General features: G+C 46.9%; 6 protein-coding genes across 6 annotated transcripts; 4 read left to right on the forward strand and 2 right to left on the reverse strand.

Annotated features, from left to right (window-relative positions):
- Positions 1–412: 412 nt before the first annotated feature.
- GGS25DRAFT_486553 (glycosyltransferase family 76 protein) lies at positions 413–2,148 on the reverse strand. Its single transcript, XM_049260642.1, has 3 exons — positions 1,750–2,148; positions 1,090–1,681; positions 413–1,035 (listed from the first exon to the last, which is right to left on the reverse strand). Exons 1-3 carry the CDS (start codon positions 2,045–2,047, stop codon positions 636–638), a joined length of 1,290 nt encoding a protein of 429 aa, XP_049117839.1. The 5' UTR covers positions 2,048–2,148; the 3' UTR covers positions 413–635.
- A 2,125-nt stretch (positions 2,149–4,273) lies between these two features.
- Positions 4,274–7,364, reverse strand: GGS25DRAFT_486558 (fungal-specific transcription factor domain-containing protein). Its single transcript, XM_049260643.1, has 3 exons — positions 6,891–7,364; positions 5,383–6,815; positions 4,274–5,272 (listed from the first exon to the last, which is right to left on the reverse strand). Exons 1-3 carry the CDS (start codon positions 6,918–6,920, stop codon positions 4,915–4,917), a joined length of 1,821 nt encoding a protein of 606 aa, XP_049117840.1. The 5' UTR covers positions 6,921–7,364; the 3' UTR covers positions 4,274–4,914.
- On the forward strand, positions 7,365–9,800 carry GGS25DRAFT_486562 (major facilitator superfamily domain-containing protein). Its single transcript, XM_049260644.1, has one exon. The coding sequence runs from the start codon at positions 7,765–7,767 to the stop codon at positions 9,466–9,468; it is 1,704 nt and encodes a 567-aa protein (XP_049117841.1). The 5' UTR covers positions 7,365–7,764; the 3' UTR covers positions 9,469–9,800.
- Positions 9,801–11,227: 1,427 nt separating this feature from the next.
- On the forward strand, positions 11,228–13,686 carry GGS25DRAFT_237300 (uncharacterized protein). Its single transcript, XM_049257071.1, has one exon. The coding sequence runs from the start codon at positions 11,703–11,705 to the stop codon at positions 13,590–13,592; it is 1,890 nt and encodes a 629-aa protein (XP_049117842.1). The 5' UTR covers positions 11,228–11,702; the 3' UTR covers positions 13,593–13,686.
- A 1,721-nt stretch (positions 13,687–15,407) lies between these two features.
- Positions 15,408–18,397, forward strand: GGS25DRAFT_237316 (MFS general substrate transporter). Its single transcript, XM_049257072.1, has 5 exons — positions 15,408–16,169; positions 16,259–16,273; positions 16,381–16,782; positions 16,913–17,284; positions 17,385–18,397. The coding sequence occupies exons 1-5, from the start codon at positions 15,864–15,866 to the stop codon at positions 17,724–17,726; spliced, it is 1,437 nt and encodes a 478-aa protein (XP_049117843.1). The 5' UTR covers positions 15,408–15,863; the 3' UTR covers positions 17,727–18,397.
- A 2,291-nt stretch (positions 18,398–20,688) lies between these two features.
- On the forward strand, positions 20,689–27,204 carry GGS25DRAFT_530877 (uncharacterized protein; the record flags this gene model as incomplete). Its single annotated transcript, XM_049265433.1, has 2 exons — positions 20,689–26,493; positions 26,552–27,204. 2 exons carry the CDS (start codon positions 20,689–20,691, stop codon positions 26,612–26,614), a joined length of 5,868 nt encoding a protein of 1,955 aa, XP_049117844.1. The 3' UTR covers positions 26,615–27,204.
- Positions 27,205–27,574: the final 370 nt, after the last annotated feature.

The following is a 27,574-nucleotide window of genomic DNA, read 5'->3' on the forward strand; positions in this document are numbered from 1 at the left end:
TGCTGTCATTTATAAAGTGCCCATAGAATGGTTTTTCTGACCTACCCGGCGACTAGCTATGGCCTGTCCTGTGCCACTGCGGATGCTCTAGAAGTCAACAATGAGAATCTCCCCTCGAGAAGTTTCTTTCACTAAGTAACGTAGGTGCCAAGTATCCATATATCCCATTAGAGTAGAATATCCTACTGCCTGTTGCTGTCTTACAGGTGTAGGATGCCTGAACATTTTGCTACTCGATTAGCCATACAAACTCTACAAGGGCCATATCGAGATTCATAGTGTTGGAAGAAGATTTTAAAAGAAGGCAGCATCATCAGCACCTGCCAGTCTTCAAATCGTCATGTGCTATAAGAGGAGGTCCAGACGTAGTGATGGATGACACCGCTACGCTAGAAGATGAATGATTATTATTGTCATTATTTATCCTTAGTTGGTGTCAAGATATCTAACGAGTAGCCGCTTAAGGCTTCATTAGGGTTAACGTGAATAGCTTCAATCTTTATTCAACGCAAGACGTATTATGTAAGCAAGTGCTAGTTGTCGCCAGATATGCCGCCAAAAATCGCTATGTGAATAGCCCGCAAATGGCACAATTTTACTTGGAAGGTGCAGATGATACCTATCGATTAAATGCGCTATGCTGGGGGAAGGAAAGAGGCAAACAAGGCTCCTTGAATAACAGCATACATAACCATGAACCTCACAACGTTACTCCCAAATGCCGAAGTCTTCGTATCGGAAACCTGACCAGCTACCCACCAGTACCAGAGTGGGTACCCCGACGCGATTCTCGTGATGATCTGGATGTGATAGTTGGAGATAGCCAAAACAGCCAAAATAAGTTGTGATACGGCCATCGACTGGATTAGCATAGGTAGATGAGACGAATTAACCAGATTAAACTTCTTCGCTACAAATGTCAAAGGCTGTCTTATGAATCCTAGAGATGATTGTATCAAAATGTAGAGCATCGGTGCTGCGAGAAGGAAAAGAGGTATATTGGGGAGGGTCCAGTATCGGAGAAACCCAACGTTCCTATACGTGATATTAGCATTGCTGGCATGAGGGTTAAGATACGACTGTACTGACCAGTAATGTTCCTGGACGAATGAATAAATACTGGGGAAATAGCTCGTGCACCAGGGTCTAACTTCAGCCCCAGACCGGCCAGAGCAGTAAGTTAGATAAGCAGTCAATTGCGGCACTGCGAAGCCAATTGCAATTGCTGATCCCCCAATGACCAAAGCAAGCCGTCGTCGAACGCTAGAAAGAGTAGGGGCCGCGGAGAGTTCCTGCGCCAGCGCGACGGCAAATGGTATTCCATTGAACAGGCCATTACTACGAAACGTGGTTGCGAACCCAAACCACATACCCGAAGCCACTATGCTTACGTCGTGGGCAAAGGTCCGGGTATTGCCGAGCAATCCCTTTGCGAAGAATAGGTAGCCAGTGAAAGATAAGAGAGCGTAAGGGCTCTCATTGTAAGGGGCCGACAAGAAGAGCCCAGCTGGGGAGAAAACATGAAGTAGGGCTGCTACGAATGATAGTCGTTGGTTTTTCGAAACGACAAGTCCAAGCTGGTACAAGACGAGCACGGAGAGTAAGTGGGAGATATGAGCTACAAAAATTCCGATGAGTGGCTCAAGGGAGCCATGGGCTTCAATGCCAATAGTCGAAAGTACTATCAACGTTGTTAGTTGGCACGTGACGCAAAGCTATGCAGTATAGATATATGGTATATGCACGTACGCTGGACAAAAAACGAGATGACAGCTGGTAGACCAGAACCAAAAGCCCATTCCTGCTCAAAGAAGTAGCCTCGACGAGCGTTTTGTATAAAGTAGATAGAGTCCCATCTTGTGAGCTTGGTAACCAAGTCGAACACGGACTCGTTGGATGAAGCGATTTCAGGGGAAAGCAAGGTACTTGAGGTGTCGTAAGCCGGGCCGACGCTACTTCCGAGGACAATAGCTAGTAGGAAAACTTTCCAAGTGGCAAATGTACCGAGCAATGATTTAGTAGGATGTTTTGGATCCAAGGACAGCATGGTTGCAAGATCTAAGACGCTGCCGTGAAATTATTACTATGTATGTTCTAGAGTTGCAACATTGGAAAAGTGGGTCAGTTCAAGTCCAGCGTTGAAGTTAGAATTGCTCAGGGATGGGAGCTCGCGCCACAACCTTGACGGCCAACGTGGCCAAAGCTTGGCGCCATGCTGTGGCTTATGCTTTACTAGCCACACCTAGACGCCAATTTAACTAACATTTTTCAATGTCACATTACATAAGTTCTCGTATCCAATAACTACTAGTTATAAATGCATACCCACTTAGGCCCCAATCGGAATCTTTCTTAAACTGCCTCTTAGAAAATGAAAAGGTACATTCGAATGCATAAAGAATTGGTGGTTATATGACAAGGGTACGTACCAACGCGGTACGTACATGGCTGGAGGAGGTACCCATGTAACTTAGATTATATAAGGAGTTAAATCCCCTCCTTACTCTTAGATTTAAACCTCCCTCCTTAGACATTAATATTACACTAGTCTCACCCCTATTATTCTTGCTTTACTTGTTATTTGATTTATCATACGTACGTACCTACTAATAGAATATATAGGTCTAAAATGTATCTTTTTATCCCTTACGATTTTCTTTTAAAATTAAACCTTTAAAATTAAAATTTAACTTTTAAAGTTATTAACCGTAATATTTAAATTTAAATAATTTAAATAATTTAAATAAAATTTAATTTCATAGCCACCTTTATATATAAATATTCATTAAAACGCTATTAAATTAAATAATAAATAATTTTTTTTTTAAGAATTTTACCTATTTAAATAGATTTTATATATTTAAAAAAATGTTTATTTTTAAAAATAAAAGACATATTTAACTTATTTTATAAAGTTAAATTTAACATAAAACCTTACCTTTTAACCGCCTCTTAAAAAAAACCTTATTTTTAAGAAAAATAAAAACGCTTTACTTATTATAATTTAATTTTTAACCCAATTTAAAAAATACCTGTTAAAAAACTTTTAAAATCGTTATAAAGATTTTATAAAATTTATATAAATAACTTTTTAATTATTTTAAATAAGGTATTATTTTTATGTTATAATTAATGACTTTTATAATTAAAAACCCACTTTATAATAAGGATATTTAAGTAAAAAGTAGTTTAAGAAGGATTTTAATCGGGGCCTTAACCTTAATAAGCTTTAAAGGTAATAAAGGTAATATTTATTAATGTTGCCGTCGCAATTATTAACAGGAATAGGAGTACACCCACAATAAAATTAAAACGAGATTATTATTTGCTGATAAATAAGATGATATATCCGCATATCCATAAGTGACGGCACTAATCAACCGACAGCTTAATGTGACCAGTCGTGCATCAACTCATTTCCCGGTTTCCATCCTTGGGAAGCGTGTGGCTTTTTGGGGGCCGAAACAGATAATCGGGCTTATCTGCATAACTAACGAGTGCAGCGTTCACGATTCAGACCTGGGCTCCATCCCCATTATTAACCTTGATATAATTATCAGAGGAACTGATTCAATCAGGAAACCGAGGGAATTCGTGACATTTCGTCACCCTTATATAGCTCGGATAAATATAATGACTTCATTGTAAATACCGCGAGGGCAGAGATACCCATACACACCTCCTCTATTTTCAAGTCTGTCACTGACAGGTGTAGACGGCATTCGATGACGACAGAAGCATCCCTTAGATCTACCCAAAAACAAACAGAAACCTCCTTAAAGTGCCTGGTCTACCTAAGACATAGAGTGTCATGACCAGAATATCCAACCTTATTTTGCACTCACCGACATATTAATGCCGCACCCTCGTAGCGGTCGCGATTGGCCATGACATATGCCGTAGTCTTAGAGTCTTGGTTTAGTATTGGCTTCTTCGACGGTGTCCCGTCGTGGCTGATTTGCCAACCTGCATGGCGCTGTGCTCGGTAATTGCATTACTCTGCTTAACGTACGTACTGTACATCTATCTAGATATGCGCTACGCTGCTTTAAGCTTGAGTCTATTGTGGTGGCCCCCCAATTGTTCCCAGATTTTTGTGCAGAAGATCGAGATTAACTGCATTGAACCTTATCGTAAGAAACGGTACCGTTCTGGAGGTGCGATGGTTCTTCCTTACGGAGGATACCCGTCTACAGTTCGTGGGTTGACGCTGCATACCAATCATTATATGGATTCACATTCCTATTTTGGTGTCTTGAAGATTATGAAAGTTGTAGCATCTCATCGCTGCCCCATACCCCACAACCACCACCACCACCCCCCCTTTCCTAGCGCAAGCCTCTAACACGCTACACTATCCCGTCCCGCTAGGCACACCAGCCACCTATCGAATCGGATGACAACCTGCTGAAATACCTATTCCTTCTATGGCGAAGCCCTCATGCTTCTTCTTATCTCGCAGTTGGACGGGAAATCCGTGCTCGGCGCCCGAGTATAAGCTAGAAGTGACTAGGGCTCCCCATGTCTAGCATCTCCTCGGCCTAGTGGCGCTTTTCGGCCGGGAAGACGCTTGGCGCCTCGCGTCGCCCACGTACATCATCGGCGTCGAACCCGGCTAGGATGTAGGATTATGAAAAAAAAAAGACTTTGAGGTTGGGATGGTCTCTACCTAGGTAAGCAGCCTGGACACTGTTTGCTAGGACATGGTTGATGAGATAGGGTTTCATGATTGTGGGGTTGGAATGCTGAGCTGTTCCAATGATCTCTACTGGGTTTTCTGTATTGTCGAAAGTTTCGGTACATCTATGTATCTATCAAAGTATCAAGAGCTCTGAGACAAGGGGGCGGCTCAAAGGGGTTGGCTAGGCAGATATACTGCGAAAGCCCACCCGACAAAAGACTTTTACTCATCCTTCAATCCCAGTACGAGCCGCCGCCAGGCATTGTGACATCATCCTGAAGATACTGACCCTCCTCCAGAGACCTACCCGACGAGTCCCTACCTGAACCCGGCAAGCTTATCCTCCTCGGCGACGTCTTACCAAGCGTGAGATTCTGGAACGATATCAGATCCGCACACGAGCACAGTCGTTTGATAGCATCGCAGATGCTCCGCTGCCTCTCGCTCTCCGTCTGCCTAACCGTGATTTCCAGGTTATGCATAGCCGTCTCGATGATGTGCTTGTCGGACTCGGTGGCCCGGTCGTGGGCGTTGAAGATCCGGTTCGCCATGAGGGAGATGAGGCTTGAGTTGTGCGCGCACAGTGTGATGCTGTACGGTATAGTTGGTTAGTTAGCTAGCTTTTCTTCTCCGCCTAGGTATCTAAACGCCAGGGGGGCACTAGGTAGGTAGGTAGGTAGGTAGGTACGTAAGTAACGTACCGTAGAAAAAACGTATCCCTGTGCTTAACCGTCTCAAACAACCTCATATACTCCCTCGACGCATCCGCCAGCGCCTGCCACCCCTGCGGCACCGGCGCGTGCGAAGACGCCATCTGCCCCGCCGCGACCTCGCCCCCGTAGTCCTGTAGCCGCTGCATCCACTCCGAGTAGTGGAACGAGTCGGCGGCGTTGGCGAAGCTGATCAGCGCCCGGCACGTGAGCGTTGTCGAGTACAGGATGCAGAGGTATCTTCTTCGCGAGAGCTCCGAGCAGGTATGGTTAACAGATGGCGATGATGGTGATGATAGTGCCGTGATGTAGAACGCAGGCGGGATCCGGGCGTTCCAGTCTTCGAGCAGACGGGCGATGCGCGCGGCGTTGGAGGCGCGCTGCTCGGAACTCTGGTTCTGCGCGGAGGTCGAGTAGACGCACTGGTAGATAGTGCCTTGGATCCGCGCCAGCTCCACGCGGGCGCGGAAGTAGTTCAGCTTGGTGTGCCTGTCGGCCGCGAATATAAACCCGACCAAGTCCTCGTCGCCCTCGGCCTCGGACGGCGGCAGATCCAGATCTATGTCGCTGTCGAGCTGGACCGGCGCGACTCTCGACACCAGGCTTACATCCCGGTCGAGGATATAGGCCATCCAGAAAACCCGACTCTTCTGCAAGGCCAACGCAGGACTGCACTGCTGGGAGCTTTTCCGGGTATGCAGCCCAAGGCCATGTGCCAGCCGTAGAGCGGTGCCTATCAGAATCAATGCTGGCCGCAAGTCCTCTGCTGTCCAGAAGAGTATCACTAGCCCAAGTATTATCTGCACGTTGACTAAGCTCGTATCCCGTATGACTATTTCTGTCAGCACCGACTGGACGTTGTTGAGATATATGGCAGCAGCATTGCCTCTCTGGTCCCAGTCGCCCGGGTCGCTGGTATGGTGGGCTAGAGCGAGCACTACATTGATGAGTGCCCACGTAATTACATTCCTGGTGTGAGGATTCAGATACCAGCTCTTCACCGTCTGTAGAAGCGTCGCGGCATGGAATAGAGGGAAGACCGAGTTGAACGTAGCGAGATATCGCTCGACTATGGGCAGGACCTCTTCGAAAGGGGGCAGATCTGGGAGCCCGGAGCCCGAACACATCACCTTAGAAGCATCTTCATTGCCGTCAACCGCTGTTGATGCACTTGGGCTATCTTGCTTTCTCTCCAGTTTCTCGACCTTTTCCAGGACGGTGCTGAGTTGACGTTCCAGAACCTGGACTCGAGATTGCAGGTCGCACTCCCTACGGAGCCGCTGTGCCTCTGCCTGCTTCCGCGACGGCGTCTTTCGACTTGCGGCGTTGTAGGTGCACTCGGATTTATTATGCAGCACGCAGGTGGTGCAGCGGGGTTGCTGGCCGTCACATTTGATCTTTCTGCGGTAGCACAGATCGCAAGCCTGGTTCAGATTGTTAGCAGAGCTAAGTGCTGTTCTTGTATGTATCATACCTCATGGGACGATTATATATATCACCTTTCTCTGCGGTGGATGGTTTCCACCCATGCTGACCACGAGGACTGGCCCCCTTCACAAGTTGGTTGGTGGGTAGTTTTTGCGGTACTACCAGTAAATGCTTTATGATGTAATGTAATATTGATGTCTTCTAATCAAACCTCACACCGCCGGTAACTGGTATGTAGAATAATAACAATCTCTAAACAAAGAGGTAAATTCCAGGTACCTGGATGATGCTTTCCTCGACGAATCAGGATGCGTGCCCCTGAATCGAATCTCTAACCTAAGCTACGGCGTGGTTCCGCGGAGGCTCCGCTTACAAATGCGGGGTGCCGCCAAATGCGGGCCTTTGTTCGAAGGAGGCTCCGCGGAAGCTCCAGGGATGTAAACATAGATACGGAGGCTCCGCTGAGAAATATTTCGGTGGATAAGTATCGTGATATGGAAATTCACGGAAGAGGTTTCGGGATGGGACTAGAGGCTTCAAGATCATCAGTACTTATTAATCTATTTACCTAGTAGGTAGTAAGCCTTTTACGCTTCGTATTATTTTCAATATATCTAAGCAGCCGTAGACTTTAGAGAAAAAAAATTGCAAGATGGATCATTGCTGGTAATTTTCCCCGAAGCTGTCCATTGTTAAGCCTACCTCCATGTAGGCTCCGTTTGCCTCAACGGAGCTTAGGTGCCCAACCTCGCCCCTGACCGACCCATAGACGAAACCAGGAACGCACCCTTTTAATGCTGCCATTTCTATAATTGTTCATTTCCCATCTATCTACGTGAGTGTTAAAAGTTCAAGGCAAGCTCATAACCCCTAATTTCTTACATTCGTATCTCAGCATTCACCTACCTGCTTCGACGTCAATCATACCTCATCACTCCAGTTCAAATGCCAACACCACCAGAAGGCCCCGACAACATCAGTCCCCTGGACAACGCGACCGCCCAGAACAACATGAGCCTCCGTAGTCGAGATGTCGAGAAACGTGAGGATGCAGGCCAGGAATCTCCCTCGACAGAAGATCCTGAAGCCGGGCCAGAGGACAACAAGAGCAACGGTCGAACGATTCGCGGTGTTCGCTGGATCCTCATCTGCACCGCCATCTACACCACCTGCATGCTGTACGGCCTCGACACGACCATCGCGGCCGATGTTCAAGCCCCCATCATCGAAGCCCTGGGACACGTCGAGCAACTCGCCTGGGTTGGGGCCGGGTTCCCGCTGGGCTCCGTGTGCGTGATTCTGCTGCTCGGGAAGCTGTACGAGATGTTCAACACGAAATGGAACTTCATGGCCGCCGTCGTCCTTTTCGAGGCTGGCTCGGCCCTCTGTGGCGCTGCGCCCACTATGAACGCTTTGATCGTTGGCCGGGTCATCACCGGCATGGGGGGCAGTGGCATATATCTTGGCTCCTTGCAGTACGTGGCTATCATGACTGGGGAGAAGGAACGTGGGTTTTATATGTCACTAGTAGGTGCGTTTTGGGGTTTGGGTTCTGTTTTGGGACCTGTGATCGGAGGCGCTTTTACCGAGTCACCGGCCACCTGGCGCTGGGCCTTTTATATCAACCTGCCCATCGGTGCTTTCGCAATTGTAGCTTTCATCCTCTTCCTCCCTCCCTTCCATCCTATTCAAGGCGTCACTATCCAAAAACGGCTGGCCACCCTTGACTTCGTTGGCTTTATCCTTGGCTGTGGGACTTGGGTTACCTTCCTCCTGGCCTTTACTATGGCTGGTAGCACGTGGCCATGGAATGATGGACGCACTATCGCCACCCTTGTTGTATTCGGCGTGCTTCTCGTTTCCTATATATTGCAGCAGTACTTCGCCATTTTTACGACCCCTTCTAGGCGCCTCTTTCCGGGTCACCTGTTACGAGACCGCACCCAAGTGCTCCTATATGTGGTGACGGCAGCTGGCACCACGTCGCTCTTCGTCGTTGTTTACTATCTCCCCATCTACTTTCAATTTGTTAACGGGGACAACGCTATTATGGCAGCCGTGCGCCTGCTCCCCTTTGTCTGCATCACTGTCGCAGTAAGCATCTCAGCAGGATCCTTTCTTCACTTGATTAAGGTTTACATGGCCATCTACATCATAGGTGGGATTTTCTTGATAGCCGGAGGTGGCCCGTTGATGGTGTATCTTGACACTAATTCGACAGCCGGCCTCATCTACGGCATGACAATCCTCATTGCCGTGGGTAGCGGTCTGTCGATGACAATTGCCTACACAATTGCCACACTGACCTTGGAGTCGGAAGACGTGGGAGCTGGCCTCAGCTTGCAAAACGTCTCACAGATCGGAGGTCAGGTCATTGCGCTCGCGATAGCGGGGCAAATCTACCAATCGACGGGCTTTAGGAACCTGTCAGAAGTCCTAGCTGGCTACGGTTATACGGACTCTGAAATCCAGGGCGCGGTAGCTGGTGCGCAGAGTGATTTGTTCAGTAAGTTGAGCGGAGAGTTGCGGGAAGAAGCGGTGATAGCTATCACCAAGGCAATGCAGATGACTTTTGTGCTAGTACCTGTTGCCGGTGGTATTATGCTGATCGCTGCGCTCTGCATGAAGCGGGAAAAACTCTTTGGATAGAGTCAAAATAGCGTGGCTCTTATCAGCCGGCCGAGGCATCCGCGGAGGCATGGATGCTTAGGTACCTTAATTAAGTCAAACCAAGTCTCGTGGCCCCCATCTTGGTCAGCTTTTCACACCCCGAAGGTCCCGAATGGCGGTGGGATTAATACTGAATCTCCTGAACACCGCGCGGGCCGAGTTTGAGTGAGTGAGGTTTAGTTCCTAGATACTAAGTTAGGGAGAGAGTTAGCGGTGGTGTTGATAATGTACATTGTATGTGGGAGCGAGTTATGTTCAGATGACTTTCTTTCAACGGTTAAAAATTATGTATGTCCGTTTGTTCCGAGTTCAAGGTCCGTTTTCTTTTGTATAACCATTCATAAATATGCAAGCCACGTACTGAATGTCTGGCAGTAGGTAGTTAAATTGATTGGGCGAGAAAAAGCAGCGAATACACCATCACCCCAAGTAGATGAGACAAGGGCCAATATGCATACTATGTAATAATCCCCTTAACTCATTTATCCGTTTATTAGCTAGAAACTGACTCAGATGCCGGAGTATTAGGAGTTCTTTTTAGGAGTTTTAGGATGGATGGCAGGTTCGCATTCGGATAACTGACGGATCGATTATTAGAATCCGTGTATCCGTTGGTAGGGAGGTAGACAGACAGGCAGACACCTAGCTCACATAGTACTGTAGATGTCGGTGTGATCGGCCCCTAATGCTTGATAACCAGATGCCCAAGCAACTAGATGATAGTAGATGCTATTATGTAGTATGCATATGTGTATCGTGGACATGGAAGAAAGCCTGGAACAGAAACTTTTTTTTTTGTTTTAGCAGTGGATTTTCCATTTTCCACCTCTAGGGCTCTTCCCTAAAATACCTACGTATCATAATCCATGATCCATGATACCTTGCTTAGGGCTGCAGGTTTTAGTTCCAAGAAAGTGGAACTGTTAGACCTCACTAACCAGAGGGGTACAAGCCACTTAGCTAGCGGACTCGGGTAACAAGGGTCGGCCGTGATGGACTTCACTACCTGCATAATTTAAACTCATTGCAACTATTATTCATTCATCCCATTCATCCCACATTGGCATCTCATCTCATCCACTCTCATCTTTTTCCATCTCGTCATTGAAGTGTGCCTAGGTGTACAACATGTACGCGGAAATCGAAAACGGCCATACACACCTACATATATTCCCATTCCAACCTCTAAATTAATTACCGTACCTCATTAGATAATACAACTACATACCTATATCCAAAATAAACAGTCGCTTGCTAACCCATCCTACCATACCATCTTACCATCTGCAAATTTCCCATTTTGATTTCAATCCCGTACGACTAACGTACGTCGGCAGTCGATTAATTGAATCTAGTTTTCCAACCTTCCATTTTTCACTTTTAAACTAACCTACCTATAATACCTATAACACCTATAATACCTAACTCACTTACCTACTTTTTAAGTCTCCGACCCTGTTTTCTCTCTTCACCGTTTATTGCATCTATTTCGTAAAGTTACGCCTTAGTGGGCAGTTAGTCGAGATCTAGACTGGACGTGGTTGGTAATTGGTTCGATTCTCTCGTGCAATTCCTCAAACGTTCTGCGGGTCATTGCCAGACTCGGACTCTGGTTCGATCCGACCTGAGGCTGTAGGTAGCTTAGCACGCCAGCGGGACACGCACATGGCTGACGGCGATCAGATCCACTGTCACTCCCTTACATGCCTAACAGCTTGAGAAGCCCCCCTATTAAAAGCCCCTGATCCTTGGGCCGTTACGCATTCCCTAAGCAAGCCAAGCGATTCAGCCTGTCAAGTCATACTCAGCTAGCTCTCCACTACATGTGCACTACACATCTACTCTTTCAACTTTCTTGCTTCTTAATTTGTCACTTTGACACCTAGTTTAGTTGTGTTGTTACCCCTCGAGTTAGAGTGCCGAGTGCCGGTTTTCACATCTTGCCCCAGGTTCGGCTTGAATTTCCATCGTGACAGTGAATATTTTAATCTTGACATCTTTTTTCCTCCTACATTGCCTCCAAGGTTGTCGATTACCCAACATAGGTTTTTCGGCAGGAACACAGTGAGCCCCAGCAGTTGTGTTCAATATAACCAACCTCGGATCGAAACTTCTCACCTGCCTGTCGAAGTTGCTACATTTCGATCTACCCGCCCCCCCATACCTTATATCAGAAGTGTGGGAAGTGACAGTTAAATGGCTGTTTCTCAATAATGTTCCTGCATTCCGGGGCAAGCTTACACGGTCATGAGTATTCTAACCGACCTATTCCTCAACCCGGCCATGTTCAACGACGCAATCCACTCTTGCGCTCTGCTTTCGCAACACCTATAAATCGAACATCTACCTACCGTACTAGCTCCGAGATTTCTCCTAATGAACCTAACCTACCCAAGCTACAGCAAATTAGACCTCGCTCTGAAATCATTCCTAAAGGTCGTGACCCAGTTGTCAAGTTCCAAGAGCCTAGATGCAATTCGACAACAGCAGAGCCCGAAGCGATGAGCGAGGATGAGGGCTCCATTGCTTCCGATAGTGGCGCAAGCGGTGGATCATTTTCCGCTCGTCGCACTCGACGAAGAGCACCCCGGAAAAGCACGGGATTCGTCCTTGCTCACCCACCTCCGAAGTTGCGCACCAAACAACGTTTAATCCATATACGCCCCCAATTACTACTTCAAGTGCAGCAGTTATCTGCTACCAAACGTCCGAGGCCTGCGATCGACGTGTATCCATCATCTGCCATAGCTAGGTCTTTGATTGCGCCACTGTTGAAACGCTTCCCACGAATTGCTCGCATCAAAAGGGAGCTGGGTATTCAGGATGTCATGTTGGTGAAGAGCGAGGACTATTCTTCGCAAGCATCTGGTTCGGAAAGTGATGGTGACGAAGATGGCCTCAAGTCGCGCGAACTCCTCGCGATATTGAGCCCTTTGGTGACGGAAGATAAGGCTGAAATAGTACTGGCTGATGGCACCGTCTGGGTTGCAACTCCAAAATTCAACGGCACTACTTTATCTTCCTACGAGTTCATATCGGCCGATTCAAATGGGAGCATCACTACGGCTCGGTGGGTTCGCAAGCAAATTACTTCCAAGTCGTTACCACCTACGCCAATTTCGCCCAGTCCTCCACCGCTGGTGTCATCAGCAGCCGATTCTAAGTTTACTTTCAGCATTATCGATCCGAATTGCCGAAGGCATCCCATAATGGCCACCCTGACAAATTCATCCCTTGATATACTCGACACCTACACCACTGTTTCTCAATCCGCTAGCCTTTATCCCCCAACCTCACCTTTATTATCCAATCCTACTTCTCCTACTAGCAAGGAGCACCCACTTGAACGTACCACCCAACAAGTTGAGGATTGGCAAAAGACATTCATCGCCGTGTCGGCCGTTTGGGTCGTCCTTCGTCATGGATGGTCTCCAAATTGCAAACCTGCGGATTTCATCCCCTCCAATATCCCAGTTTCCGCTTCTCCATCTGACGCAACCACAGCAGCTCGTAATAGGTCGCTGAGTGTCAATTCAGAAACACGTTCGAAAGGTAGCATTCATGAGCCTATTTGCCATCGGAAATCGTCAGCTGTATCTCGAATGGGCGACCGCAACATTACGGATATACTCCCTAGGAGGGCAACGTCTACTGGGGCGGCTTTTATGCAAAAGCTCAATTCTACGCAGCCAGGAGGTATTGATCAAACAGCTCAACAAGGACTTAAGAAAAGCAAGCGCACGTTCAGCGGTGACTGGGAGATTAACATTGCAAACCGAAACAAAGAGTTTTCCTTGACGGCCGTTTTGGACCCATCATCGAAATCTCCCACCAATGACCTTTTCTCACAAAGCAACTCCTCATCAGCTGCCCAATCCCCTTTATCCACCGGAAGGCGTGCGCTGTCAACGTACTATTCGGTCGACCCTCTTCCCATCAAAATCGGCGAAGGTGAACTTACTGAAAGCCCGGATGTCATCCAGCGCGAATCCTACTTTCCGGATACGAGGCAAGAGGCGCAAGTGGAGGACCAGACTCGCAAGGTTAAACACCAGAAATGGAGGAACATGGCAAATTGGTTCCGAAAGCTGCAAGGGCGGTAGGACTGTCAGTCATGCCTATGCTAAGTAGCAGGGCAAATCATTAAGTCACGCAGCTTGGGCTATTTTGCGCCTGGTCAGGGTTGGGGCGGCTTGTATGATATTGTAATTTGCATTGGACGGAGTTACCGGATAAGGAGTCACGATGGTATGAGGAGGGGATAGGAAAAAGTTGTAACATTATTGGCGACATGACTTTTTTCTTTCGCAAGGCAACTACCTGGATCTGTTTGGGGAATTGGGGATCTGGGAATCTGGGAATCTCAATGGATGAATGGATAATTGGTGCAAGGGGGGTTTATGTACGCATGGCGTTTCAAGTGTGGATAGAAGGCCGGCATGAAAGGGGAGGACATTGGTTGTATACAAAGCCAGTTCAGGAGACGAAGGAACTTCCCTACCCTAGGTAACGCTTAGGTAGATTCCTGCCTACTTGCTGCCTTTGGTAACACATCACCAGACAAAGTCATTTGCTTATGCGTATGAGCAATGAATACTATATCTTGAAGAAATCAACATTGTTTTCTTGTGGCACTGAAACACTGAATGTGTGGCTAGGGAGTGTAGATTAGTATGAACTGTCTAACCTAGGTGCTTTCCGTCAAGTATGTAGGTAGTCTGCACGAGATTTGTGCATCAATGTTAATTCCTCACGAAAGTCACGGAAGTCGGGCGGTTCGCAGCATACATGAGTATACCTAAAAAAAAAATTAATAACTCACCCAATCGGTTCCCTATGCATTCCATCACATTAAAACCAAACCACCCTTTGCAATAGAGGGGTTTGACAAGGAAGCACGGCCCGACAACTACCAACAACAACCAACAATACACTTCCGAGAAAGGCATCACCGATGCCGGCCGCGTTAGGTGCACATCGCAATCACATGGCGGGAAGGTGGAGAACTTTGATGCCGGGTCGGAGCTTCCTTTCCTGGGGATGGCGATGACGGAACGTTGAAAGTTAAAATCGGCGGTGGGGTGGGTGGTTGCGGAGACCCGATGTTCTGCCGAAATAACTAACTTATTAGGGAGCTGACGCCAAGAGCACAGGGTATGTACAAATGGGGTCTAGGAAGTGTGTGGACACCTAAAATAGTGGACCTAAAACATCAACATAACTTATAAAACTTATAACTTTACGAAAACCTTACTTATTCTAATGCAATCAAAGGTTTTACTTAAATTAAGTTACGTAGTTTTTAATAAAAAATGTAAAAAAATCATATACTTTAAGTTGAAAAGGATATATTAGTATTTGTTATTTTTATTAAAAAACTTAAAGTTTTAAAACGCTTATCATTTATAACGTTCTATTATTTCTTATATTTCAATTTTTAAATTAAATTAAAAATGTATTAATTTAATTTAACTTCGAAATATATAAGGAGATTTGACAAATAAATTTTATCGATTTATTTTACATTTTATTTCAACGTTTAAAAACATAGTATAAAAGTTGAAAATATAAGAAAAATAGTTATAACTTTACGAAAACGTACGTTTAATTTTTTTTATTTTCACTTTTATTATATTAAAGCTTTATTAAGCCTATATAAAAATAAGAAAAAATGAAATATCATAAAATAAAGAAAGTGAAGTTTTAATATTTTATTTTTATATATATTTAAAAATTAACTTTTAAATCTTAATAAAATATATAAAATTATGAAATTTTAATATATTTTTCTTTAAATTTTGAAGATATTAAAACCATTTTTTGTTTTAAGTTTCATGTTAAATTAAAAGAACTATCTTCGTAATTAATTTTATTAAAAAAATAAAAAAATCTTTAAATTAAATAAATACTTACAAACACGCAAGTTCTACTTATAAAACTTACATCATTAAATTCAGAAAATTCCAAGGAACATTTATATATTAATTTGATATTTTAAAGTTGAAAGCTGGTAAAGTTATTTAGATTTAACGTAATAAAACCTATAGTGGATTTGCTGTCCACACACTTCCTAGACCCGATTTGTACATACATAGTGGTTTGCCTGCCGAAGCTTCACCGGTATACTGTAAGTGTGCCTGGGGGGGAAGTGGTGGATGGAGCTCTACCTACCTAACCTACATTTATCTCCCCTTTTCTTTCTTTCTTTCTTTCTCCCTTGCCGGATTGATTCTCTTATCTGTTGAGTTCGTTTGCTTGGGAAGTTTGAAGAAGAAGAAGAAGAAGAAGAAGAAAATCAAGATCCAATCACTATCTATCTAGTACGCAAGGTTACAGGAAGGAAAGGCTGAAAGCAAAACAGCTTGTTTGTGGCGATGCCAGTAGTACACACGCAGTTAAACGGAGGAGGCTCCTCGACGTCGGTCATGGAGGTGGAGATGGAGCCGGTGTACATGTCGCCGCTGTCTTCAAAGGACGGCCCGGCTGCTGGGGTTCCGGTGAGAGGATCAAGCCATCGTCACCGGGTTGGTAGTGCTGAGGACGGCGGCGTTGCACCAGAGCAGGGGGACAGGGCGACGGAGGTGGCGCAGCGCTGGAATTATCCCCCCAAAAACGTCCCAAGGATTGGGGCTTGCTTCTGGTCGTTTGTGGTCATGGGGGCTAATGATGCGGCTTATGGTGTAAGTTCCTACCTACCTAGGTACCTGGGTATCATAGAGCTTGGGCAGGGGTATTAAATGGATTTCTGCTAACGGAATTATTGCGATAGCCTCTTATTCCATATGTATGAATGAGTCCTCTACCTATGTTTTTATAGGCACTTTTATTAAGTGACTTTGACGAGATGAGATATAAAGGGCAGAATCACTGATACTTACCGAGCCTACCTAGATACAAAAGCACTACGACCTGACATACGTCGTCGTATCGCTGATCTTCCTCTCCCCTTTCATGGGCTACACCGTTGCGGCGTTCCTGAACAACAGCATCCACCTGTCCATGGGCCAGCGCGGCGTCGCCTTCCTGTCCTCGGGCTGCCACCTGCTCGCCTACATCATTATCGCCGTGCACCCGCCCTACCCCGTCTTGGTGATCACGTTCATACTGGCGGGCTTTGGCAACGGCATCGCGGACGCGGCGTGGAACGCGTGGATCGGCAGCATGGCGCACGCGAACGAGATACTGGGGTTCTTGCATGGCGTGTATGGCGCCGGCGCGGTGCTGAGCCCGCTTATTGCGACGACGATGATCACGAAGGGCCATTTGCCTTGGTATGCGTTTTACTACCTTATGGTGAGTTTTGACATCGGGTTGTTTTGCCAGCTTACCTACCTACCTACCTATGGAAATTTTCCCGAGCTATCTATATAGGTAGGTAGGCAGGCATAAGTAGAGAGAGCTAACAAGAAATTGCATTACCTAGATCGGCATGGCGGGTCTCGAGATCCTGGCATCCGTCACCTGTTTCTGGTCGGCGACCGGGCGCGAGTACCGGGACTCCTTGGCGCGACACTACTCGGGCGACAACGACCACTCGATCAAGAGCAGCCTCAAGGAGGCTTTGATGACACGCCCCGGCGCGCGCGTCACTTGGCTGTGCGCGCTTTTCCTGCTGGGCTACGTGGGGCTCGAGGTCGCGCTCGGCGGGTGGATCGTCGAGTTCATGATCCAGGTCCGGCAGGGGGAGCCGTTCGCGAGTGGCATGACGGCGACGGGGTTCTGGCTTGGGTTGACGATTGGGAGGGTGGTGCTGGGGTTTGTGACGCCGAGGGTGGGGGAGAAGTTGGCGATCATGGTGAGCCAAGCAACCATTCTTCGCCTCATTTTTGGGCATCCTGGTTTTCAAAGTACCCAGGCTGTTTGGTTCTCTTCTTGTGCTGACTTACCTAACCTAGATATACCTTCCGGTGACGATGGGATTGGAGCTTCTCTTCTGGCTCGTCCCCCAGTTCTACGTGTCGGCGGTCGCCGTCGGCCTCCAGGGGTTCTTCATCGGGCCCCTGTTCCCCGCCGCCATCGTCGCCATGTCCAAGCTCCTCCCGCGCCACCTCCACGTCGGGGCCATCGGGTTCGCGGCAGCGTTCGGTGGCAGCGGCGCGGCTATTCTGCCCTTTGCGGTTGGGGCCATAGCGCAGGCGAAGGGCGTGCAGGTGCTGCAGCCGATTATCCTGGCTTTTCTCGTGGTCATCTTTTTGCTATGGAGTGGGTTGCCGAGGATGGATAAGAAGAAGGAATGATTGACCTTGGCGTATATACATAAGTACCTACCTGCCAATATACACCATGATAATTTTTCAAGATCTTATTGTTGTAACGATACTCCTTAGCCCGGTCACGTTCTCAGAGTTGAGAATGTAATTCCGATAAAAGCTGCCAAGGCATGGAGGCAACAGGTAGCAGGCAGGCAGGGCGAATGCGTCGTCAAAGTTGCAGTAACCTTTCACAGCCTCGTTGATAACTGTGTCGTCATCCTGCCCGCTGCCTAGGGCCTAGTAAAGGTAGGGCAGAGTAGTAAAGCACACGCATGTTCCAAGGCTACCTATATCCTTCCCAGTTTCTACCTTGTGACAAACTTACACCGTACTGTGTATGCCCGCCATCAAGCTGTTGGGACGTGTATCTACCTACCTAACCTAGTAGGTACGTGAAACACCAACTAGGTATAGCTCCCTACCTAGACTACCTAGATAGGTATCGAGCAATGCTCCGTTACACATATCTATCCCTACCGGGTCAACTGGGAGAACAGAAGGTCATGTGAGTTTCTTCATCTGCCGTCAGCATTAAGGTCCAAGGGGGGCCATGTTACGCTAGAACCCAACGCACCTATCCGCAGCATCGGGTGTCGTGTAAGCTGTGTCGCGGACCAGGGGTGGAAGAGGGGGGAACGTGGGCTGCGGGCTGCGTGGGTAGTAGATTAACTAGTTAGTGGACAACGCAAAAGCGCAAAGCGCAAAGCGGGTAGAACTTGTGTAGTTGTTGATGTTGGGGAAGGGGGGTCCTATATTATTATTAATAAGTTTTCGCAAAAGCAATGTGGCTAGCTGCGACGGTTGAACAATTCGCTGTGAATGCGTTCACGGGATTCGCCCCTTAACAAATCGGATACGGATCCTGGAAATCCCTGCTGTATTCCGTGATATCCATACAGGTAGCTTTTTGATTAGGTGCATGACGTTGTACGTACAGGAAGTCTGCCTGCTTGTATGCAATGTATGGGCGATACCAAGATATGTACCTGGTATTAGGTGGTGAATCGTATAGAATAGGTATTATGTTATAATACGATCTTTCTTTGTAAGCATTGCTTTTTCCGTCATTTGTCTTCTGTCTTCTATCCTATTTGCAAAATCAATGCGGGCTGGTTCGTTCCCAGCCTACCTGCTCCCATACTTGTGTATAGGCGTGATTCTTTAACTTTTTGCTTATTCGAATCCTTCTCGGTTATGTAATAGTTGGAGAAGATATCGACACTTTAAACATACTTACCGGTAGTAATATAGTGTAAGTAGTGGAGGGAACATTGAATGATGTAGACCAGTTAGAATGAGCGTAGGATATAGTGCTACCAACGTCATTCGTTAAAATGGTTGGTGGTGATAAGGTCTATGATCTGATATTGGCTGTTTTGCAATATCTACATAGTAACAGACTGTGAAGTTAAGATGCAATGCCCAATCATTAATAAATACATTTCTGTATATGTACCTAACCTGCCGAAACATATTCATGGGTGTGTTGGATCATTGATGTTGGATGTTGGAGGTTTTACTGCTTTATGTAGGTCTTTATGTAGGTAGGGTAGGCCCGAGTCTTCAATGAGGTCAGGTCTCCAGGGATATATCAGGGATGTACCAGGGATATATGTAGGTAGATAATAGGTATCGATCTTTAAATCACTGCAAGGAACAATTGAACTTGGGCCCTTAAGGCTGCTAAAGTAAGACATCCTCATTGGTGCACATGATCTAGGCTGGGCTGCTTAGGTAGATATAGCACTAATAAACAGTGAGTACCTAGTTATGTAGACTTTAGGCAGGTAGGGTCGTGGAAGGTCAAACATTGGGACTTCAAAAAGGTCATGGGTGTCATGGGTACATACACAGCTTAAGTGGATTAACTACCTAGGTACACCCAATCAACAATTACGTACCTCTAACTTCTGCCTCCTGCAGTTCACAGAAAGCACAAAAAGGAAAAAGGGCCTGGCAATTGCGAAAGCAAAAGCTCGAGGCAAAAAGTCAATTGCTTTCCTCTATCTCCTCTATCTCCTCCCCCCCCACTTCTCCCTCCCAAAAAATACACCGGGAACCAAATTTATTACGTCTTCACTCTCTTCCCCATCTCTTACCTTACCTTACCTTACCTTACCCCCTCTACCTCTACCTCTACCTCGAAAGGTTCTATGTATCTCCAACTACCAAAATCTTCAGGTAGTTAGGTTTTCTTGCAGTATTGTTTTGGACCGGATCATATACAATCTCTTGCTTCTTGCTTCTTCCGTCTTACTCTTCTACTTTTACTGTTCGACTGCTTTGTCCCTTTTTCTATACATAAGCTAGACGCTACATACCATAGTTCAAGTTGCACCCAGCTTAGAAAGGTGCCTTACGCTTAGGCATTCAAGTACCTAAATACCTAAATACCTAAATACCAAGGCATCTATCGGTTATACTTCAGGCGCTGTGCGATCTAGTGCCGGCTACAGGACCAGCAGAAGAGTCGCACATACATTACCTTAGGACCCGACCGTTTTCTCGTCCCTAAATCAAGTCGTGGTGCATCAAGTAGATCCCTCATTATTTGGAGAAGCTCGAAAACTACCGAGAAGCTAGCTGCCTATAGAACGTCCGAGGGCTGCGACATGTCAGCTTGCGTCCTGCTTTTAGCTGCAGCACGAGACCGACGCCACCAAATACTTTCGACAACAACCACCCACTGCCGACTTTCGTCATAAGTGTGTGTGTATGTGTCTGTGTAAGTGTGCGTGTGGGATACCGAACCGAACCGAACCGAAAGACATTGACAGCTCAGCCTGATCTTGACGCTAAGAATAAAGAAGAAGAAAAGAAGAAAAACCAGTAAAAGAAATAAGACAGGGCTTGTGTCACTACGATAGTATATCTCAGTCTAGGAGATAGCTCGACTTGATATTACAAAGTACCTGTCAGGTCATATACGATATATCAACTTTTCACCATGGATGATGGACTCGATCCTGCAGCATACTCTGCTGCTTCCCAATTTCTCTCCGCCTACGTCGCAGGCGACACCATCTCGCGTGCGACTTCTCCTGGTCTACCGCTCTCCACCTCCCCCAATACCGACGATCCCAAGCGCTACCGACCCCGAACCTTTGCATACTTTCAACTCCTTCCTTATCCCGTCGAGGATGATGCCGAACGAGATGCGGCTCTGGATGGGATACTCAAGCAGCTCTACATAGCTATCAAGGCTGAGGATTTCGCTCCTGGTGCTATTCATTGGACGCGCCAGCTCCAAGGATGGCTTTCCCTCAAATTTGACATGCCGCGCGAGCTACGTGCCAAGCTTGTGAAGTTGTATTATCATCTATCCCTTGCTCCCGGGCTAGATAACAACTCCGCCGATCGCTTTTCTAAGATGGTGGTCACACTCATTAGGAGGAAGCAATCACTAAAACCCGAGGAGGACTTGATCCTCGACTGGAGACCGCTTTGGAAAGAGTTGAAGGCCTTGGTTTTACCAGGGGAAGCAGCTGCGCATCATTCCTCAAGGAGACGAGGTGTTAAACACCTCAGAAAGCTTTGCCTCTATGCCCAGCTATACTTCGACCCCAAGGAGCGGCGCGCCATATTAGACGAAATTTTACCATACTTCAGCACCTCGGACATCCAAAATGCCTACATAGTCATCGGACTCTTAAATATCCTAATGCCTACTACTCCCGCTCCGCCCACCGAGCCCCAATCCCAGCCATCAGATATCATGCCTACTTTCTTCCACCTTTGGTCTTTGATGTCTCGATCTAAAGTTGTAGATAATGCCTTTATCGACATTGCCTCGCGAATTGCCAGAGACTACCTATCTTGTCGTCATGTACCATTTGCTGAGCATGGTGTCTTTACGCGAGAGCAGTCCGACCTGATATTCACTGCTATCCTCCGCCTAACTGATATTCCTGTTGGGCAGGCGAACTCACCGTACGGGGCGGTTGACTATTCGGCTGGGATGGGCATCTTCCTTGAAAAGGACAAGAAGAAGCATCCAATCTCGTATCTTATTGCTCGCTGGATTATATCTTCTCTGTCGCCTCACTGCCTCGAGAAGGATAATTCAATTCTAAATAGCTTGGAGGGTCTCATGGAATCGGTTGACACCTTCTTCCACCCCTCGAACCAAGGCTCCTGGACTAAGATGCTAGCGCAGCTAACCTATTATCTCAGCGAGCTTTTTGTTTCTCGTTGGAATAGAGAGCAAAGTGATGAGCAGGACAACCCCCCCGAACGAAGAATCAACGATGCCTTAAAGCACCGATTTGTCTTGAGTCTACGAGAGGTGACCTTCATGGGGCTTTTCGGTAAAAGTTCTGCTATCACAAGCTTGTACTTCAATGCTCTTCAAAACCTTACCTATCTAGAACCGGATTTGATGCTCCCTGGTGCACTTCAGAGGTTCTATCCTAGTTTACAAGGTCTGGTTGAGGTTCACCGGACTACCTCAAGTCTCTGCGGCCTAAATATGATCGCCAATATCATGTCACGCCAAAAAGGCTTTAGATGTCACATCACTGCTCTATTAGCCCTAGCTTTGCCCGGTATTGATGCTAATGATCTTAACAAAACGCAGTACACATTGAACTTCATACAAAGTGTCGCGTACAGCATTCCATTTGCGGTCCTAGCAAAGGAGGATAACGAAATTCATGACACGAGCCTTGCAATGCAATGGGTTCAGGGGGAAATGGAGCGAATGGAACGCGAAGGACAGGATGTTAAGATCGATTACAAGAATGAGTTGACTGACGAGGACGAAGCGGACATTGTCCGTTCATCTACTGCGGGCTTTGGTGAATTCATCTTGACCTTGTTAGGAAAGGTTTTTACATTGCTAGAAAATCTCCCAGATTCGTCGCAGGTAAGATCGGGGTCTCCCGAAGACAATATTATCAATACGCTACCGTCCGCCTTAACGCCAATGTTCGCTTCTCTATCCCCTGAGCTATTTGATATCGCTTTAGAGAAGCTCTCTACTTTCGTCTCAAGCCACGTCGTTCACCAGGCTCGTGATGCTATGGCGTGGACTTGCAACGCCCTCTGCAAAGTAAACCCGGAAAAATCATTGAAGGTATTCATCCCATCGTTGATTGTCAACATTCGGAACGAAATTGACTACAACGGGGCTGCATCCGATCGCAGCAGCGGCACTGAAATTCTTCCCCGTGATAGGGCCCTTGTCTGGCATATTAGCATACTGAGCATGTGTGTTGTTCACGTTGGCAGCGAGGTCCTCAAGTACAAGAAAGATCTCTTTGAGATCGCAGAGTACATGCAAGAGAAGTGTCGAGGTCTTCCTACCATACATATCAGCAATTATATACACCACTTATTGCTCAACCTCACCCATACTTACCCCATAGATACTTCTCTTTACGAGCCCGATGTTGTACAGCGTGGCCTCGACGTTGACGATTGGGGTAAGACGACGTCGGCAACAGATTTAACGATCCGGTGGCATCGGCCGCTAGAGGAAGAAATTCAGTTCGCTGTTGAGCTATTTGAATCACAAGCCGAAGGAGCTATGCATCGGCTTGAGTCTTTCATGGGTGACAACCCTCCAGTGAGCCGAAAAGGAACGAATAAAGAATGGTCAGATGAGGTCTCTCGTCAACTAACTCAGTTGCGATTGGTTATTTCGGGGCTCGCGATTCTTTTTGATCCAAAACGTGCGTCTGGAGAATCACGTGGGCATGTCAATGGGAATGGAATAGCCCTCAGTAAGGAGGACGAAATTATGCACGATGATGATGACGATGATGACGATGACGGTGAGAACCCGCTGGCCGAGGTAGGAGAAGACGACGAGACGAAACCCCAATTCAAGTATCCGAGTGGTTATCTACTCACGCCGGACTCTCCACTTTATAACCGAATTCACAGTCTGCGAGAGGATATTGGAAGACTATTGTCTCGCACACATTCCTTCCTGAATGTCCACCAGGAAGATGATGTTGCCTGCTTCACGGCTTTATACAATACATATCGTACGTGGATCACGGATGTAGGGTTTGAGCGGTCAGCACACCCATTAGATCGGCTCGTTCGACTATATCGGGCAGACATTGCCCCTTTTAAGATATGCGGGCTGAGAAAGCCTTATCCCCGGCCGCTCCTGATCAAGAGAGCCGATGCATATCAATTGCAACGCGTCAAGCATAACGCGTCAATCCGAAGGAAGAGTGAACTTGATAAGCGTCTCTTGCTCGACCTTGCAGATTCATCCGTTTCCTCGTACGCAGATGTTAGACGCATAGCCCAAGGCGCCCAAGATGCTTCCCTAAAGGCATTAATCGGCAGTCGCCCTCTTGTTATCCCAGTCATTCTAGAGAGATTCCGTAAAGCCCTCGATGAAACCGATCATGATCGTATCAAGGGTGCAATGTATACCTTGCTTTTCACGAGTTTGCTTAGGACGCTGATGAGAGATTGGCGGTTTGCACCACACCTTATGCGGCTATATATCCAAACTGCCAATGTCGATAAGACCTCGATCCAAAATCTAGGCGCTACCGCCATTTATCCTCTGATCGAGTTCGGCAAGAGGCTGGAACACATGGTGTTGACCGATGATAACATTGTCGGCCTGATTAAGCCAGCCGATGATTGCTCAATTGCTATCGATAAAAGGCACGACTTCATTATCGAGCGAAGAAAGAAAGTCGAGCAACAAAAGGCAGAGTTGGGGTTAGAACTAGCTGAATTAGCAAAAGAATCGCACTGGAAGACAGCTAGTCGTTGCGCCATCTTCGCTACTAACCTTTGCCTGCGGTTCGACAGCATTGCACCCCCAGAATTCATCGAACTTGTCGTCAATGGGACGAACGATCCACACCCAGGCCTAAGAGCTAGTTACTTGAGCGCCTTTTCGGGCGTTTTCTCTTCCATCGACCGACGTGCTGTATATGGTCATAGCTACCGAAATTACTTGCAGGAAAAGGAACAAGACATCAACAAACTTGTTATTCCAGTACCGAAGGGCGATGCCAAATTTACGCAAGATTTTCTAGAAAGCTTCAAGCACCCTGAGAGCGCGGAGTATTTTGTCGATACCGATCACCCGGGATGGTTAGTATGGGGCAAGGATTTCCACGCGTTCAAGGCTAAGCCAGGTAAATTTGACGATTATGATGATGTGGAGAGGGCCGCAAGACAGCAGATCGGCAAATTGATTACAAGAGAATGGATGTCTCGATGCTTCGAATACTTAAAACAGGAACCTCGAGATTCATCGTCCGATAGATTTAGGACGTCGAATGCCGTCCTCCTTATGCACATATTCGATCTCATGGTCTATGGGCAAACCGAGCTCAAGTTTGAGGATGTCAAAGAGTTAGTTGCTGAGGTGTATGGCGATGGAAGCGACAAGCACCAACATCGTGCCACGGCAGAAATCCTGGGTTCATTAATAGTCGGTACAGCGTATGATCCTATTGAGATGAAGGAAGAAGTATGGAACTTCGCGCTACCCATGATTCTTAACATATTTGCGGACAACTTAACTCCCGACAACCTCTCGTACTGGGTCACGTGCCTCCACTTTATTGTCGATACCAAGGACCCGCGCCGTGCCAGCGAACTTGTCAGCCGTTTGAGTTCTTTCCGTCTTGATATGAGTTCCAATGCGGCCTTCAAGGAGTCTTCGAAAGTGCAACTGCTCGAAATATTAATCAATGATTGCGGATGGCATTATCGTCATGAGAAGCCAATCTTAGAAGACTTTTTAGCCCACATTGATCACCCTTATAAAGCGGTACGCGAGTCCATCGGTCGTGTCCTTGCTACTACCTACAGGACAAGATACTACGAATCGTTTGAGAGTGTCGGCGCTCTACTTGAACAGAACAAGGCAGACTCGAACATCGGTATTCGACCGTACAAGTTGAACGAAGAGTTTGCTGCCACTATTAAAGACGTATTCGCCCGTCTAGAGACATGGCGCCATGAACGCACACCTGGCCAACAGACGCCGTGCTCCTATACTTCTGGATCAAAAACAGTTCTTACCTGGCTTGACAATACTCTGTCTTCGCCAGAATGCATCGAGCTTATTCCTTTCTTCCCTGATCCATTTATCGACCAACTTTTACACATGATGGATGTGAAGGAAGACCCTGAACTTATGCGCCTAGCTTACCACGTCTATCGTCATTTACCTAATATTCCCTTCCGTACCGGAGAAGATGTGCCGTTCACAGCAGCACTCATTCGTCTAGGAAAGACAGCTACGAGCTGGCATCAACGTTTAAGAGCCTTGGTTAACATGCAGGTTATTTATTTCCGTCGGTTATTCCTAATGGATGCGTCGCAACGAGAACTTCTCTTCGATGCCGTGGGCGATATGCTGGCTGATCCTCAACTTGAGGTCCGAACCGTTGCCAGCGCAACATTGGCAGGTATGATCAGATGCTCTCCTGCTACGATACGAAACCCTTTTATCGCAACCTTGAAATCGCGTTTCGAGACTCAGCTAGAACGAAACCCTATGCCAAAGAAGAGACAGCCCGGTACCGAAACACCAGTCAATGTGACACAACAAATTGTGAAGAGACATGCTGCAGTGTTGGGGCTCGGGTCTTTGGTCGAAGCATTCCCGTACGCGACACCACCTCCGAGCTGGATGCCAGAGGTCTTAGCCCTGCTTGCGAGGCGTGCAGCTAGTGATCCAGGCGTAGTGGGTAAGGCCACAAAGAGCATTCTTTCAGAATTCAAGAAGACAAGACAAGATAGCTGGGGTGTCGATCAAAAGGTAAGTTCTGATATCTGTCTTTATTTACGTACCTAGACATACTAACAAATCATAATAGTACTTTACTCATGAGCAACTAGAAGACCTTGAAGGAGTTCTCTGGAAGAGCTACTTCGCATAAGAAGGTAAAGGCTGGGGAAATCAGGGTCAGTGAATCAGTTTTCAGTCTTTAAAGAGCCGTAGCAAGGTCTGGTGAAAAACACGTGCCAAGTGTGTAGAAACTCCCCATAAACGAAGATGGTTTGGACGATGTCGGTTCCTGATTCCGGTGGCACCTAATAGCCGCTACGCATACATATAGACATAGAAGGATGAGCCATGCTGGCTGAAAGTGGAACGGCCATACATACGAGATGATAAACACGCTTGAGGTGTTATTACGTACGATAAATGATATCATGTTGAGCATCCAAGGCAGTAGCCTAGTCGGTATTCTTGATGTCCCGTCGGTCGGTAGATGGGCCTCAAGGGGGTAGTGCGTTTGTAGAGTAAACCACCTACAGAATAAATTACGCGTTACCTACCTACCAACCAACCTATGTATGCTATTGAGTCCTTGAATTATTCGGTGATCGTTAAGTTTTCGAGCTCTTGTACCGGTAGGGGCCTGGTGATTTGAGTGTTGTACCTAGTATTACGATACTAATATTTAGGCCCATCTGCGTTGTATAGGTAGGCATCTAGGGTTGCTTGAGGGATCGTGTATACTACATACAGGCTTCGGAAGACTTGGGATTAGGTAGGTAGGTACCCAGTTTACATTTGTGTCGGGTGGACATGGCTCGAGTATATATGCGCTTGGTAGATAGGTATCTAGGTATCAGGCAGGCCTGTTGATTCCGAGTTAGTTCATGTTGCAGTACAACTGAAACCAAGAAGAAGAAAGGTGAAAGGAAGAAAGCTTGCTTTATTCTAGACTACACTAGCGGAGTGCTAATATATGGCTGGCCCAGTGGGGCCATGAGCCTCAGGCACCTGCAACCGTTTATTTTCCTGGTGGCCTCGTCTCGTCTCGTCTTTTCTCTTCTGAGAAACGTGGTGGTTGGCAGTTGGCCTTTGGCCTCGGGAGGTTATACCTGTG

This window comes from Hypoxylon fragiforme (genome assembly GCF_022984875.1).
Source record: "Hypoxylon fragiforme strain CBS 206.31 chromosome Unknown GGS25scaffold_4, whole genome shotgun sequence".
In the NCBI taxonomy this organism is placed as follows: Eukaryota; Fungi; Ascomycota; class Sordariomycetes; order Xylariales; family Hypoxylaceae; genus Hypoxylon; species Hypoxylon fragiforme.

Bases quoted from the DNA above. Each gene is read 5' to 3' on its own strand.
- GGS25DRAFT_486553 (XM_049260642.1), bottom strand. From the start codon at position 2,047: ATGCTGTCCTTGGATCCAAAACATCCTACTAAATCATTGCTCGGTACA. The intron at 1,682-1,749 runs GTACGTGCATAT...CAACGTTGATAG, and splicing joins CATCTCGTTTTTTGTCCAGC to TACTTTCGACTATTGGCATT. The intron at 1,036-1,089 runs GTCAGTACAGTC...TATCACGTATAG, and splicing joins TTCGTCCAGGAACATTACTG to GAACGTTGGGTTTCTCCGAT.
- GGS25DRAFT_486558 (XM_049260643.1), bottom strand. From the start codon at position 6,920: ATGGGTGGAAACCATCCACCGCAGAGAAAG. The intron at 6,816-6,890 runs GTGATATATATA...AATCTGAACCAG, and splicing joins ACCATCCACCGCAGAGAAAG to GCTTGCGATCTGTGCTACCG. The intron at 5,273-5,382 runs GTACGTTACTTA...TATACCGTACAG, and splicing joins AGGGATACGTTTTTTCTACG to CATCACACTGTGCGCGCACA.
- GGS25DRAFT_486562 (XM_049260644.1), top strand. From the start codon at position 7,765: ATGCCAACACCACCAGAAGGCCCCGACAACATCAGTCCCCTGGACAAC.
- GGS25DRAFT_237300 (XM_049257071.1), top strand. From the start codon at position 11,703: ATGTTCCTGCATTCCGGGGCAAGCTTACACGGTCATGAGTATTCTAAC.
- GGS25DRAFT_237316 (XM_049257072.1), top strand. From the start codon at position 15,864: ATGCCAGTAGTACACACGCAGTTAAACGGAGGAGGCTCCTCGACGTCG. The intron at 16,783-16,912 runs GTGAGTTTTGAC...TGCATTACCTAG, and splicing joins ATGCGTTTTACTACCTTATG to ATCGGCATGGCGGGTCTCGA. The intron at 17,285-17,384 runs GTGAGCCAAGCA...TACCTAACCTAG, and splicing joins GGGAGAAGTTGGCGATCATG to ATATACCTTCCGGTGACGAT.